At 42.9% G+C, this 16,442-nt stretch overlaps 1 protein-coding gene across 1 annotated transcript; it reads left to right on the plus strand.

Moving 5' to 3' along the window:
* Window positions 1-544: 544 nt before the first annotated feature.
* NDUFAB1 (NADH:ubiquinone oxidoreductase subunit AB1) lies at window positions 545-10,211 on the plus strand. The gene is made up of 5 exons (XM_053555828.1): window positions 545-763; window positions 6,032-6,154; window positions 7,233-7,320; window positions 8,707-8,806; window positions 10,054-10,211. Exons 1-4 carry the CDS (start codon window positions 596-598, stop codon window positions 8,796-8,798), a joined length of 471 nt encoding a protein of 156 aa, XP_053411803.1. The 5' UTR covers window positions 545-595; the 3' UTR covers window positions 8,799-8,806; window positions 10,054-10,211.
* Window positions 10,212-16,442: the final 6,231 nt, after the last annotated feature.

Genomic DNA, 16,442 nt, shown 5'->3' on the forward strand with positions numbered 1-16,442 from the left:
CAGGCGCCCACCACAACGCCGGCTATTTTTTCGTTGCAGTTTGGCCAGGGCAGGGTTCAAACTCCCTCGGTATATGGGGCCGGCGCCCACTGAGCCACAGGTGCCACCCCACATTCTTATTTTATACTGAGTTTTTGACTTATTAAATATTAATACCTACAGAAGATTAGTGGCATCAAAAACTTTATATTTCAGGGCAGCGCCTGTGGCTCAAAGGGATAGGGTGCTGGCCCCATATGCCAGAGGTGGTAGGTTCAAATCCAGCCCTGGCCAAAAACTGCAAAAAAAAAAAAAAAACAACTTTATATTTCAGAACTTTCACAGAAGAAATAAAAATACGTTCCTTGTATCAATGATTAATGTGTTTAGGGAAAGAGGCGTCTGTTAGTTTTAGTTCTGGCAAGAAGCAGCCTATACCCTGCGATCCTGGAAAGCTGCACAGAGCGGGCAGAATGATGCGATTCCACCAGGAGCCGCCAGGAGCCGCCACGTCCAGCGGCTCCTGGAAGCGCCGCTCTGTGCGTCGCCTGCGCGTGGCCAGAGAGGAACCCTGGGCTGGAGGCTGCGGCGCAGTGCATCCTGGGTCAGCGTAGCCATGGCGGCTCGTGTCCTTTACTCCTGTGTTCGCCGCCTGCCCGCGGCCTTCGCGCCGCTGCCCCGGATCCCCACGCTAGCCGCGGCCCGACCGCTCAGCACTGTTCTGTGCCTCGCGGGGAGCCGGACAAGGCCCGGGGCTTCGCAGCCGTCCTCGGTGCTCGCGCAGGTGACTCGCGGTGACTTTGCTGGGGCTTGGCAGGGGTCAGGGATCTGGCCCGCTCGGAAGTGGGGGTGGGAAATTGAGGAGCCGGGCCGCGCCTACTGCAAGTAGGGGCAACCCGGAGGACGGCTGGCTAGCTCCCCAGCCCTGCTGTTTAACGGTGTTTGGTTTACACCTGCCAGGAAGCCAGGTGACCTATTACGAGCAAGAGCACGGATGCTTGAGTCAGACGTTTCTATGCTTGAGTTCAAATGCTGGTTGCCCCTTTCCGAAACTTTGGACAAGTCTTGTAACTTCACCTAGCCTCAGACCAAACCGCAAAATTGGGATACTAGTCTGTACCTTGTAGTGCAGCAGTGAGGTTTTAGATGGCATAATAAGGATAGAGCACTTAGTTCAGTGGTTAGACTTTCAAAATATTGACTGCCGTTAGTTTTAGTGGTAACGGTGCAAGGAGGAAGCTACACTGGCCTGTACTCTTCTCCAGAGTAGTTCTCAATTCTGTTTTAATTTTCCTCTGGCACTTTTGCCTGTTTCCGGGCCTATTGTAAGTAAAGCTAGGAAACAAGTTGTACGTAGCTTTCTTATCTGATGAAAAATATGTGAAGACAGCAACTCACTGAGGTGGGTTGGCAGTAATTTTCAATCTTAGCTGCACATTCAAATCATCTGGTAACTTAGAAAAAATTCCTCGCTCCCCTTTCCTTTCCCCTGATTTACTGTCTATGATGAGATCCTGGCATGACTTTTTTTTTTTTTTTTAAGTTCCCAGGTTGACTCTGAAATGCAGTCAAGATTAGGAACTACTGCCTTAAGTTAGGATAGACTCCTAAGGTCAAGTTATGAAACCACTTTTCAAACTCAAGGACTTCATGTAATAGTGATTTTAACCTTGACTGTATGTTAAAATAAAAAGAAAGGATGGGGGCAGTGCCTGTGGCTCAGTGGGTAGGGCGCCGGCCCCATATACCAACCGAGAGTGGAGGGTTCAAACCCAGCCCCTGCCAAACTGCAACAAAAAAAATAGCCGGGCGTTGTGGCGGGCGCCTGTAGTCCCGGCTACTCGGAAGGGTGAGGCAAGAGAATCGCCTAAGCCCAAGAGCTGGAGGTTGCTGTGAGCTATGACGTCATGGCTCTCTACCAAGGGAGACAAAGTGGGACTCTGTCTCTAAAAAAAAAAAAATAATAAGGATCCCCAGGCTGAATTAATCAGAATCTAGAAATGGGGCCTGGGTGACTATTTTTAAAAGTCACCAGGTGTGTTTATGTATCACCTTATAAATTTTTTTCAGAAACATTAAAAGCAACATCTGTCATAATAGAAATTGTTGCATTTAAATAACAATATATTGGAAAATGTTTAAATTTTACTAGCCTAATGAGAATGAACAAAATGAACCCATTAGGTGTACTTTGAAAGGGTGGTGGGGCGGGATTTCTTTGATCTGAACAATCAGGAAGGTTTTGTTTGTGGAATTTTCCCACCTGAGCAGTCCTCCCTGGATCCCAGGGAGCTGCACTCGTCCCCAAACTGCTGGACTTGTCAGGTGATAGGTTTTTAAATTTCTCATTGCAAATGGAACAATATTTATGTGACGTCTGAGATGGAAAAGGTTGATTTTAGTTCAAGAACTACAAACAAAATAGAAAGCTTTTCACTGTGAAATACAATATATTGCTTCCTGTCATGTATTTTTCAAGTACTAGTACAGCATGACATAGAAAAATGCTGGCTAATTTATTTGACTATACAAATACATTCTGATAATTTTTTTATATTTTCATAAACTTTTACAGATAGAAAATTAGAGAATGTCATTTGTTCTTTGGAGTCTTATTCCATTGTACATGACTACAGATTTTTCACTTTATAGCACCAATTTTTTTTTTTTTTAGAGACAGAGTCTCACTTTGTCACCCTTGGTAGAGTGCTGTGGTGTCACAGCTCACAGCAACATCCAGCTCTTGGGGTTAGGGGATTCTCTTGCCTTAGCCTCCCAAGTAACTGGGACTACAGGTGGCTGCCACAACGCCTGGCTATTTTTTTGTTGCAGTTTGGTTGGGGCTGGGCTCGAACCCGCCACACTCAGTATATGGGGCTGACGCCCTACTCACTGAGCCACAGGCGCCGCCCAAGTATAAATGTCTTAACACAATAATCAAGTAAGTGAGGTGAAGGATATATTAACCAGTGTGATGTAAGCATTCCAAATTGTATATGAAATCAGCACATTGTACCCCATAAATGCATTAAGGTATACATGATCTATGTGTTTATGATTTAATTTTTTAAAAAAAAAGGAAAAAAAAGAAAACCGCCAGATGATATAAAACAGAAAGGAAGAATAAAGAACAAAGGTAGTGCCTTGATCCAGCGGCCCCAAACCTAAACTGTCTAGCAGCCAGAGCACAAAAAGAATTTCTAACAGTTCTGTGTGGTATGGTGCCCAGACCTTTCCTCCCAATCAACCAAAGTAGGTGACCAAGCAAATGAGATTGTGAGAAAATGGGAAAAGTAGAAGTTGGCACTGAGATTTCTGGCTAGAGCCCCAGGTGGCAGGGAGGGAATAGAGGTTTGTGAGCAGATGTTTTGGAGACAGCTGAGTTTGAGATGTCTGGGCTACCTGAATAGAGCTGTCTGGCAGGCAGCTCATAGAGTGGCCTTTAAAGCCATTTCCTTAGTTTCCTCTAAGTTTCCCTCAGATACAGGTGGTCCTGAGTGGAGTACAAGGAGTCCAATGGAAACTAATCAGCTTAAGTTACCTTCTCTGACGTCTGGAGTAGGCAGTTTATGTTGCACATGATTAAGTATAGATACAGGAACAACCCATGGTGGCTTTTGGGAAGTGCTTGCCCATTCTATATCCCCCCTTTTTTTCTTTTTTTTTTTTAATCCCCTTTTTTTCTTTAAACAGCTGAGACCCAGAAGGAGCAGTAAGACCCTGTAGGAGGCCATGCAGGGAAGCCTGGGGGTGGGTAACCTAATCTTACTCTGCCTCAGTTTCCTAATGTACAAAAGGGGAGAGTGATAGTACCATACATCCCTTGGGATTGCTGCCAGAGCTAAAGGAGCTAAAGTGCTTAGGGCAGTACCATAGCCTGATTTACTGATAAGGAATCAATAAAAAGACCAGAAGGGAGGATATGGGAGGGAAGGAATAGGATAAAGTGTTTGGGGCTACACTATAGCCAAGGTGTCAAACTGGCAGGTCATTGTTCTCAGGATCCTTCTAGATAACCCTAAGTAGCATTTGCCCTATGTATGTGTGTGGACCAGTGTGCTAATCTCTTATCTTACTGATGCCTCACAACAATCCTGTGATTGTGGTGCTGCTGTTTATCCCCATTTTACAAATAAGGTAACTGAGGCACAGAAGGGTTAAGTGAGCAGTCCCCAACCTTTTTTATCACCAGGGACTAGTTTCATGGAAGACAATGTTTCCATGGATGAGACAGGTGTGGTTTTGGGGATGATTCAAGCACATTACATCTCCATCTCAGATGATCAGGCATTAGACTCTCATAAAGAGCACACAACTAGCTCAGCGCTGGTAGCTCAAGCGGCTAGGGCGTCAGCCACATACACTGGAGCTGGCAGATTCGAACCCAGCCTGGGCCTGCCAAAAAACAATGACTATAACCAAAAAGTAGCTGGGCTTTGTGGGGCGCCTATAGTCCCAGCTACTTGGGAGGCTGAGTCAAGAGTATCACTTAAGCCCAAGAGTTTGAGGTTGCTATGAGCCGTGACATCATGGCACTCTACCCAGGGCGACAGCTTGAGACCGTCTTAAAAAAAAAAAAAATCACAACCTAGATTCCTCACGCGCAGATTACAGTAGGGTTTGCCCTCCTGTGAGAATTTAATGCTGCTACTGATCTGACAGGAGGTGGAACTCAGGTGGTGATAAGAGCAGTGGGAAATACACAAGAAGCATGTGGCCAGCAGCTTCTTGGCCAGCAGCTCCCCTGCTGTGTGGCCTGGTTCCTAACAGGCCCAGGTTTGGACACTTGCCAAGGTGGAACAGTGAGAGCCAGTACTGAGGTGCAAATGTAGGCACTCTAGTTCCAGAATCTGAACTCTTGCCTATCACATCTTACTGCCTTGTGCTGACCTCCCTGCAGCACCCCACTTTAGATTGGCATGTGGCATCCACGTAGAGACCCCTTTCATTTGACTTAATCACATGGTGCCCACCTGGCCCCTACAGGTACTTGACAGTGCTGCTGGGACAATGCTTATGCCTGGTAGGACACATGGATAGCGGTACACAAACTCCCTCAGGCCCCCAGCTTTTCTTTCTCTGTCTCTTTAGCATGAATTCTATCTGTACCATTTCTTTTACAGATAGGGTCTCACTTTGCTACTGCCCAGGTGGGAGTGAAATTGCACAGTTACAGCTGGCTACAGTCTCAAACTTCTGGGCTCAAGCAATCCTCCCACCTTACCTCCTGAATAGCCGGGACCACAGGCATGCTTCACCTCCCCTGGCTAGTGTTTTATTTTTTGTAGGGACAAGGTCTCACTATGTTACCCACGCTGGTCTTAAATTCCTTGCCTCAAGCTGTCCTCCTGCCTTGGCCTCCAAAAGTGCTGGGATCACAGGCATGAGCCACCACACCCAGCCATATACCATTCCCCCCCACCTTTTTCTGTTTTATTGAGACATAGCTTCACTCTCATGCCCTGCGTAAAGTACCATGGTATCACAACTCACAGAAACCTCAAACTGTTGGGCTAAAATGATCCTCTTGTCTCAGCCTCCCTAGTAGTTGAGACTATGGGCACACACCACTCCTGGCTAGTTTTTCTGTTTTTAGTAGAGATGGGGTCTCTCTCTTGCTCAGGCTGGTCTTGAACTCCTGAGGTCAGGCAATCCACTTGCGCTTGGCCTCCCAGAATGCTAGGATTACTGACATGAGGCACCATGTCCTGCCCTGGGCAGTGTTTTAATTATAATTTTTCATAGACCTTTGTGGTGAGACTGACCTAAGCCCCAACAAGCAAATCTACTTTCTATAGGGAAATGCCTTAAGAACTCTGGACTTGAACTCTCGGGCTCAAGTGATCCTTCCACCTCAGGCTCCCTAGTAGCTGGGATTATAGACATGTGCCACCACACCCAAGTTGCTGTATCCCGTGGCCACAATTAGAATCAGATGATGTATGTTCACTAAACCCGAAGAAGCTTTGTGAAAAGCTATCTGTAAGCTTGTGCATTGATGTAGAGGCATTTTAGGTTCAATGATAGTGTTTCCTTCCTGCCCTTGTTCTAGGTTCCAGGTCAAGTTACTCAGTTGTGCTGCCAGTACAGTGACGCTCCCCCTTTGACATTAGAGGGAATCAAGGACCGTGTTCTTTATGTCTTGAAACTCTACGACAAGATTGACCCAGAGAAGGTAACTGATGGTGATTTAAATTTTTTTTCTATTTAATCACAAAGTACAAAATGCACTAGGTCCAAAAGGATATTTAGTAAAATGTCTCCCTGGCTCCCAGCCACCTAGTCCTTTCTAGGAGACATGCAATGTTTCTACCCTTTTGAGTGCCTTTTCAGACATATTCAGTGCATATGTAAGGAAGTATACACACATCTATGCATATTATATGTATATATATCTCCCACCTTTTTAAAAAAACACAAGTGGTAGTACAGTTTTTTTTTTTTTTTTTAAGACAGTCTCAGTGTGTTGCCCTCAGTAGAGTGCCATGGCATCACAGTTCACAGTAACTTCTAACTCTTGGGCTTAAGTGATTCTCTTACCTCAGCCTCCCAAGTAGCTTGGATTAAAGGTGCCCGCCACAAAGCCCGGCTATTTTTGTTGTAGTTGTTTAGCAAGCCCAGGTCGAGTGTGAACCTGCCAGCCCCAGTGTGTGTGGTGTGCACCCTAACCACTGAACTAGGGCCACCGAGCCAGTGGTAGTACACTTTAAAACACTGTTCTGCCTTTTGCTTTTTTAACTCTTGAATTTTTTCTCACAGTGATACACAAAAAAATTCATTCTTTAATAATAGAATATGTTGTGTGGGTAACATGTTTTTGATAAGGGTTTTTGAAGACTTCTTTCTGGTGATCTTGAGTTGTAAATTAAAGGCAGGGTGATAATAAATAGTTTGTAATTGAAAGCGGCCTGCAGTTTATAATAGTCTGCTATTCGTAAGAGAAATGCCACTTTAAAGTGCAGAGTCTTAGTCAAGAAAAACCAAAGTCTCTCAGATGTTATTCAGACCAATAATCAAAGATCTTAGTAAATGTGTAGTGAAGTCCTTCATTAAGTTTGCACATATGTTAACCACTTCAAAACAAAGTTGAATCAAGTAAAGCACATCATGTGTATGCTAGTATAGGTTAAATATGTAATGCTGGTTATGGCCTTTTTACATTTAAAAAAGTATCTTCCATATAATGATTAAGTGCAATCATAAACAAATGCTTTCAGAGACTAAATTTTGTGTTTGGTATTCCTTTCTTGCAGCTCTCAGTAAATTCTCATTTTATGAAAGACCTGGGCTTAGACAGTTTGGACCAAGTGGAGATTATCATGGCCATGGAAGATGAATTTGGTAAAACACAGGCTTAGTCTTGTATTTCTTCTATCTGTACATTGTGATTCTTGTTTTAAGTGATTAAACTGAAATGCTGGGAATGGAATTGGAATAGAATCTTAGTAGAAGCAGTAGCATCCACTTACCCCCACCTTTGCTCTCCTACCTGCTCACTCTTAGGTGAAATAAATGTTAGGGACAATGCATTTATTCAGTAAGCACTTAATGCACGCCTAATAGTGACCTGTGAGTGTGGTACTGATAGGCGAATGACTGGAAAAGGCCTAGAGGAGTATGGAGCAGAAAGAAGGGGCTCCAAAATGAATGGTGAAAGTATCACCTGTGGAGATGCTCATGACACTTTAGTCCCTTCATGATTAGAGTAACAAGAGCCAAGTGGAAGTAGCAAGGTGTGCAGGGGACAAGACAAACCCACAGCCCTGTGGCCTATAATGCCTCACAAGTACACTCCAAATCGTCTTTGTTTGGTAGTTTGTTTTACAAATAGGACTTTTATGAGGCTTCATGTCTTATGTCTGGGTTAGTTGTTTGAATAGGAAGCCATGGGACTTGTGTCATCCTATGGGCAGGACTTAGTTAAAATTCCTCACAGGTTATGCTGATTGGAGGGATCATATTGTTTGTATAGTGGTTAAGAATACCAGGTCTGGAATTGGACTTAGCCATGCGTAAGCCTGGATAAGTTAATTGTAGCTCTCAAAGCCTGTTTTTCAGCTGGAAAATGAAGGTGATAATAGTAGGAATCTCAGGATTTGAATTGTTGTGTGAATTAAAGGTAGAGATTATTTATAAAATGGTAAGCACAGTGACCCAAAGTAATCACTCAGTAAACGTAACTCAGTAACTATCAAAACCCAATAGTTCCATAAAAAGGAATGAAATATGATACATGTTACAACATGATTGGACCTTGAGAACATGCTAAGTGGAAGGAGCGAGACATGAAAGACCACATACTGTACTGTATGATTCCTTTTACATGAAATGCCAAAAGGAGACAAATCCATACAAACAGGTTTGTGGTCGCAGGAATGGGGATGAGGGAGAGGGACTGCTAATGGGCACTGGGTTTCTTTTAGGGGTGATGAAAATGTTCTAGAGTTAGATAATAGTGATGGTTGTACAACCTTTTGAATATATGAAAAACCACTGAATTATATACTTTACAAGAAGGAATTTTTTATTATGTGAATTCTGTCTTTAAAAACCCCAAACTAGTATACCCAACATGATACACACATGCCATACCTGGCTCATAACGTAAATGGAATTTAGGGTTGCTGGAAGTTTTTTATACAAATGTAGGCATTACAGTAGGATCGGGTGCTTTCAGTTGTAAAGGATTTTCTTTTACACTCATATTGTTGTAAATTTTTCTTTTAGGGTTTGAAATTCCTGATATAGATGCAGAAAAGTTAATGTGTCCACAAGAAATTGTAGATTACATTGCAGATAAGAAGGATGTATATGAATAAAAAATCAGGTAAATAATCTGACTCATAAAATGGCATTCTCCCATAGGGTTTCTTTTTCATAATATTACATATTACGAGGGTACAAATGTTTTGCTTACATGAATTTCTTTTGTATAGTTTGAGTCAGGGTTATAAGCATGCCTCTTCCCCAGATAGTGTGTATTGTACTGGTCTCCCATAGAATTAATCTGTTTGTGGTTCTTTTTTTTTTTTGACACAGAGTCCTACTTTGTTGCCCCTAGTACCGTGCCGTAGCATCGTAACTCACAGCAACCTCAGACTTTTGGGCTCAAGTGATTCTCTTGCCTCAGCCTCCCAAGTAGCTGGTATTACAGGGGCCCACCACAATGCCTGGTTATTTTTAGAGATGGGGTCTCACTCTTACTCAGACTGGCCTCGAACTCGTGAGTTCAGGCAATCTGCCCACCTCAGCGTCCCAGAGGGTTGGGATTACAGGTGTTTGTGGTTCTTCAAGAAAGGAAACTCAAGAAAAACAGGAAATGCTTGACAAATTTTCACTGTTTCATCATTTTTTTTTTTTTTTTACAAAAGTGAGTGGGTCTGTGGAATGATTGTACTAGTTATGAAATGCAAGCCCCTTTCAATAATTTGCTACTCAAAGGGACCCTCCTGTAGCAATGATCATCCTCATGAGAGATTGAGAGCAGTCAATCCTGGACAGGACTCCCACGATTGTTAGCCCTTCTCATAAACACAGACCTGTTGTCTTCAGTTATCCAGCCTAGGTAATGGAGGCCTCATGTTGAAGAGGATGGACTATGGAGTCAGAGACACTGAAGTTTATTCTCAGCTGTCACTCTGTAAGCCTTACACAGGCTGCTAAGCTTTAAGCCTCCATTTCCTGATATGTAAAATGGGGATAATGATCTACCTGGGGCTTTTGTGAAGGTAAAACTGTATAGTGTATGTATATCCGTAATACAAGGCCTGATGTAAGAAGCCTCTCAGTAAACATCAGGTCTTGTTATTTAGGCTGTAGGAGAAATCCAGTAAGCCTTTTGGAATTGTATTGGCATCTTTAACTGTTACCCTGAATTTAGCACCTTAAAGATGTAAGATGCCTCTCAGTAAATATCAGGTCTTATTATTTAGGCTGTAGGAGAAATCAAGTAAGCCTTTTGGAATTGTATTGGCATCTTTAACTGTTACCTTGAATTTAGCACCTTAAAGATGCTACTTAGAGTCAGTAACAATACACCAAACAGAAACACTGAACTTGTTTTGTCTTTCCCAGACCCTTCTGCTTCGCTGAGAGAAGACTCAGATGATATTGGCAAGTGTCTGGAAGTGAGAACACATTTTGCCATTATTGCTGACTTTAACAGAGTAATTCTGTTGGACTTGTATTTAAATTGTGTAAGTGTTTTGTCCTTTAGAAATAAATCTGTAAAATCAATATTTTTCTCAATCTTCATTTTTCCAGTGATGCCTATGAAGTGCCTTTTTATATTGCCATTGCTTAATATTTCTAAAGATTCATCTGACTTGTCATTGGTATTCATGCCTATCAAAAACAGTGATTTCACAGTGTACCTAAAGTTTTGCTCTTCTGCCTTCAGTATAAGGAATGAATATATTCATCATAAAGACTTGTGTTTCAATAAAAATTTATTTTGCTTCCATTAGTTTATTATCAGATGTATCAGCTGATAATAGATGTGGGACTAATTTTTCATCCCTAAGGATTCCTTTCTAAATTAATAGTTTTGGAGGATGGAAGAGTCCGTCCTCCAAGGTCAGTTTGACATTGTGTCCCTTTGTCACACTTGAGTATCGATTCTGTCACTTTTATTCTTAGCACTGTGTTTTTTCTTTGGAGTTGATGTAGTAACGTGTATCTTGCCTAGCTCTTGATGATATTCAGTTTGAGTCATGTAAAATTATTACTCTCCTTTTACTGAAATTTCCGGTTTGTGGAGAGGGGGGAACCAAGAACCCTGTCCTAAGTAAGCAACATCATCTAGGCTGAGGGACTGAGGTAAGAGCCCCCCCACTGCAGAGACACTCATAGCTGAGGGATGAGGTGGTAGAAGAGTGGGAGTGAGATCTGAGATTGGGTCCACACTCCCATCTGCCTCCCCACTTTTGGGTACCTAGTGTTGCTGGTTCCTTTCGTGTCGCTCTGGGTCATTCCAGGCATGGCAGGCAAACATATTCCCTCCTTTTCAGTAATTGAGAGCATACACTGTTACACTGGACCCTCTCTGATTTAACAGGGCATCTTTGAAAGCTGCCAAATTGGAGATTCCTAATTCTTTTTTTAAAAGTGCATTTTCCTTTCCTTTTTTTCTTTTTTTGAATAGAGGGTTTTAGTCTGTTGCCTGAGCTAGATAGAGAGCATTTGCATCACCTTGGCTCACAGCAAACTCCTGGGCTCTAATAAGCCTCATAGGTAGCTGGCAGGAGGGACTACAGGCACCCTCCATCCAGCCCAGCTGATTTTTCTGTTTTTTTGTAGAGATGGGTCTTACCCTTGCTCAGGCTGATCTCTGAATTCCTGGCCTGAGTGATCCTCCCACCTTCGCCCCCCAAACTGCTAGGATTACAGGTGCAAGCCACTGTGCCCAGCCTACAACAGCATTTACTTACCAAGTAGCTTGAGTACTTCTCAGGCACTGGGGATCCAACAGGGAACTTACAGGCTGCATGTGGTTTCTTTAATTGGAATAGTGGTAACACTTCTGAAGTTGTTCTATTTAAATCCTATGGCAGCACACATTTTACAAACAAAATCCATCTGTGGTTATTTCTGCCTAAGATTACAAAGTCTAGCCATGCTACTTCTAAAGTAATTGTTTTTTTTTTTTTTTTTTTTTGTAGAGACAGAGTTTCACTTTATTGCCCTTGGTAGAGTGCCGTGGCGTCACACGGCTCACAGCAACCTCCAACTCCTGGGCTTGGGTGATTCTCCTGCCTCAGCCTCCCGAATAGCTGGGACTACAGGCACCTGCCACAATACCTGGCTATTTTTTTGTTGCAGTTTGGCCGGGGCTGGGTTTGAACCCGCCACCCTCGGTACATGGGGCCGGTGCCCTGCTCACTGAGCCACAGGCGCCGCCCTAAAGTAACTGTTTTACTAATATCTTAACCATGTACCTGCAGTGAAATGGCCAGTTCATATCATTCTATAGCTGCTGTAAAACCCAAAGGAGCCAAAATGAGGGAAAAAGTTTCATGGATCACGCATATAGAAATCATTCCTTGGTAATGCCATTAAGCTCTGGTTGATGCCCTCCCCAAAACACTTTTCAGGATCTGTGCCTCTGTTGTAGGCTATTCTATAGGGAGATGGTGGCTTGTGAGGCCGTCATTACCTGGTTCCAGCCCAGTCTCTGCCATTCTCCCTCCTGTTTCCAGTTTAGCCTCTCAGTCTTCTTACTGTGTCTCCCCAACAGCAAGTACACTCATTCACTCAAAACAATGAACTACCACTACCTACTGTGCATTGAGCACTCCTCCAAGGCCTGAGTGAGGAAGAAAATAGCATGTCTCCGATTTCAAGGAGCTTGCTCACCGTCTTATATGGGAGATGATTACAATCCAGGTGACAGTATGAAACTTGGCACTACCAATAATGCAACAATTCAGCCTCCAAGAAGGACATGTCACCTCTGAGATATTCTTACAAAAACTGTTTAATATACGGACTCATTCCTGTAATCCTAGCACTCTAGGAGACAGAGGCAGGTGGACTGCCCAAGCTCAGGAGTTCGAGACCAGCCTGAACAAGAGTGGGACACTGTCTCTACTAAAAATAGAAAAACCAGCCAGGTGATGTGGCAGGCACCCGTAGTCCCAGCTCCTTGGGAGGCTGAAGCAAGGGGATCTCTTAAGCTCAAGAGTTTGAGGTTGCTGCAAGCTAGGACACCACGGCACTCTACTCAGGGCAACAGGGTGAGCCTCTGTCTCAAAAAAATAAATAAAATTGTTTAACCTGAATCTGATTGAGGATATAAATCCAGAAGGTAGGCCAGTTTATAAGATGTAGAGGGTAGACCAAAGAGATGTGACAACTTCATGGGAAATGTGAAGCTAGAAAAGATGAGAGGGAAAGAAATTTTGGGGAGAATTGGACTATATGCATCCAAGTGATAAGACAATGTTAAATTTCTTAGGTGCAATAATAGTATTGTATACAGTATTTGGAGTAAACTTATTCTCAGGAGACATAATATTTAGGAATAAAATATGTCTGCAGTTGACTTACAAATGGTTTAGGAAAAAACACAATAGCATAGCAAAAAATTAACTGGTGATAATGTATATGTGTGTTCACTGCCCTATTTCAACCATCTGAAATTTGTCCTGATGTTGGGATAGAATTCACTGTGATATGTGTAAGAAGTTATATTGATGACATAATATTGAATATCTAAGAATGTGAGATTGGTTGAATAGAAACAATGTTATATGGTACTCAATACTAATATGAAGCCAGTAGACGATCTAATAAATGCCCACATAAGAGAAAAACTCAATTCAAGGGACAGAGGAGAAAGGGGCATGGGTGGTGTTCCCACTTAATGGGCATAAGATGGGCATTCCCATTTTAGAATGTACAGCATACTTCTTGGGAGCAGGACAAAATTGTAAGAGGGACTCTACCTCCCAAATGCAAACATTGTAACTTAATTCTTTGTACCCTTAAATTAACCCAAAACAATAATTTTACCAAGATATGGTAGTTATATACATACACAACTTATTCTAATATTTTCTAATTATAAAATATCTTGTAATAAGTGAAAAATAAAAGTAATGTTTAAAGATGTGAAAACTGTGGCATTAGTTCAGCAGAAGCTGAGGACACTGGGAAAGGCAATAATGGGCAGTGAAGCCTTAGCGGTCTCTAAAGCTGTGTAGGAGTTAGGTAGGAAAGTTTAGTTTAGGACATTACTAGATCGTGAACTAGGTCAGGGAAGGTTGCCTGTAGTTGAAGATGTGACTGGGCTCAGGCCATAAGGTAGGACCTTGCAGGCTGGCTAAGGAACTTGCCAGTAGGACTCTGCAGGGAAGGGACGGATATATCTTGAGATCAATCACTGCAGCTACACAAAGGATGGCCTGACAGGGATGAACTTGTAGTTACTGGAAAAGCCCACGAGAAAAATGTAGATTTGGGGCAGTGCCTGTAGTGGGTAGGGTGCTGGCCACTTACATTGAGGCTGGTAGGTTCGAACCTGGCCCGGGGCCAGCTAAAACAATAATGACAACTGCAACAACAACAAAAAATAGTCAGGCATCGTTGCAGGCGCCTGTAGTCCCAGCTACTTGGGACTCTGAGGCAAGAGAATTGCTTAAGCCCAAGCGTTTGAGGTTGCTGTGAGCTGTGATGCCAAGGCACTCTACCTGGGGCAACATAGTGAGACTGTCTCAAAAAAAAAAAAAAACAAATGCAGATTTGTGGCTTTGCACCTATAGGTCAGTGGCTGGGGCGCCAGCCACTTACAACGGAACTGGCGGGTTCAAATACAGCCCAGGTCTGCCAAACAACAACTACAACCAAAAACTAGTCAGGCATTGTGGTGGGCGCCTGTAGTTCCAACTACAAGAGAATCACTTGAGCTCAAGAGTTTGAAGTTGCTGTAAGCTATGATGCCACAGCACTCTACCAAGGGCAATACAGTGAGACTCTGTCTCAAAAAAAAAAATGCACATTTGAAGGTTGAGATAGAATAGAGATTCTGGGAATAAAACTGGCAGAAAATGATCAGGTGGAAAAGGAAATGAGTCTAAGATACCTCCTGAATTTATTGCTTGGGCTACTGGTACTGAATGAGTTGCTGTCTATGTAAAACAGGGACTAAAGGAGAGTCAGATTTGAATGGGGATATAATTTCATTGTGGGACATGCTGAGCTCAAGGAATTTGTGGGAAAAACAAACAGGTGACAGATAAGGCACAACTCAGGAAAAAAGTCAAGCTGGCGGTGGGGACAGTGTGAGGTGTTTCCCAGGGCAGGTTCCTTCCTCCTGAAGACTCCCTGCTCCCTCACACTTACCAGAGTGATCCTCTGCTCCAGGATGGACCTTATACGCTTAAGCCTAACAGGGTGGGACAGAGCTAAGGTTGAGAAGCCAGGAGAACTGAGTGAGAGACTGCCCCATATCACTTAAAATTTCTTTACCAAGTGAGTGTTATTACCGTTTTAATTTTTTAAATGATAACCAATGAATAAAGCTAATTAAATTTAATTAAAACAACTTTATTAATGAAGTTAATTAAGCCAATAAACAAATGCCAAAGTTAAAAGTTTAAAAAAGAAACTTACAAACACAAGTTAGTGCCCTTAAGACATACAGTCTAAGAAAGGGGGGAGAGGCAAAAAGCCAGCTGACCAGTACATTGAACACTATTCAGGTGATTGGCACTCATAGCCCTATCTTTTTTTTTTTCTTTTGAGACAGAGTCTCACTATGTTGCCCTCAGTAGAGTAGTATCACAGCCTATAGCAACCTCTAACTCTTGGGCTTAAGTGATTCTCTTGCCTCAGCCTCCCAAGTAGCTGGGACTACAGGTGCCCGCCACAATGCCTGGCTATTTTTCTGTTGCAGTTGTCATTACTGATTAGCTGGCCCAGGCTGGGTTCGAACCCTCCAGCGTCAGTGTATGTGGCTGATGCTGTAATCACTGTGCTACAAGCGCCAAGCCTCATAGCCCTATCTTGAGCATTATCACGTTATCCATGAAACAAAAATATTTGTACCCCCTTAATATTTTGAAATTAAAGTCTAAACTGACTTTTTTAAGTGTAAACTACAAAACTGGATTCTGAAGGCAGTAAAGAATCTCATTTGCAACTTAAGGGATTATATATAGAAACGATAATATGGACATTATATTTGTGTGAAATATGTTAAAAAATTTTTTAAAACATACAGCAAAAGCAAGGAAAAAATTCTTGAAAGCAAAGTATCTGAGTTCTTTCCTAAATTCTCAAACATCAGGCCAGAATCTAAGATAGTGAATGGTAAATCTGGGTTCTAAAATCAGAGGCTCATGTTTGTGGAAGGTAGGGTGACATGCTTACAGAAGGCTTATCTGGTACTTTTAATGGAACTCTTCAGGGGAAAATTCTCTTTTCCATGGTGTTACTATTTTGGGAGACTAAGTCAACAGGGAACAAAGAAGAGCCAGGAGTCTTGACAGTCAAGCACTCATCAGCCTGACTTGAGCACCTGCACTGGGCCAGATCTGACACTGAAGTTTCCAGTTATGTAAGCCAAATTCCTTTATGTGAGCCATGTTAATGGCCACCAAAAACCAAGACAGTCCTGAGTCATGACCCTGTGGGGTCTGTAAGTCTTGGATTTAGCTTGGGAGGGGAACCAAGAGTGATCAATCTGGTTCTCTCAGTGGATGAGATAACTCTGCTCTCTGAAGGCAGTTTCCTGACAGCTCCTCTAGAACCACATATGCCTCTGCCATGGGAAACCCATGACGTTGAGCTACAAGACTCACAATGGGCAGGGAAGGGAAATGAAATGAAAAAATATAGAGAGAGGCTGGCACAGTGGCTCATTCCTATAATCCCAGCACTCTCGGAGGCCGAGGCAGGTGAATTGCTTGAGCCAGAGCAAGACTCCACCTCTAAAAATAACCGGGCATTGTGGCAGGTGCCTG

The sequence above is a fragment of the Nycticebus coucang genome, chromosome 12, assembly GCF_027406575.1.
Source record: "Nycticebus coucang isolate mNycCou1 chromosome 12, mNycCou1.pri, whole genome shotgun sequence".
Classification (NCBI taxonomy): Eukaryota; Metazoa; Chordata; class Mammalia; order Primates; family Lorisidae; genus Nycticebus; species Nycticebus coucang.

Coding starts and splice junctions, on each gene's coding strand:
- NDUFAB1 (XM_053555828.1), top strand. CDS start 596: ATGGCGGCTCGTGTCCTTTACTCCTGTGTTCGCCGCCTGCCCGCGGCC. Junction 764..6,031: donor CGTCCTCGGTGCTCGCGCAG/GTGACTCGCGGT, acceptor CCCTTGTTCTAG/GTTCCAGGTCAAGTTACTCA. Junction 6,155..7,232: donor ACAAGATTGACCCAGAGAAG/GTAACTGATGGT, acceptor CCTTTCTTGCAG/CTCTCAGTAAATTCTCATTT.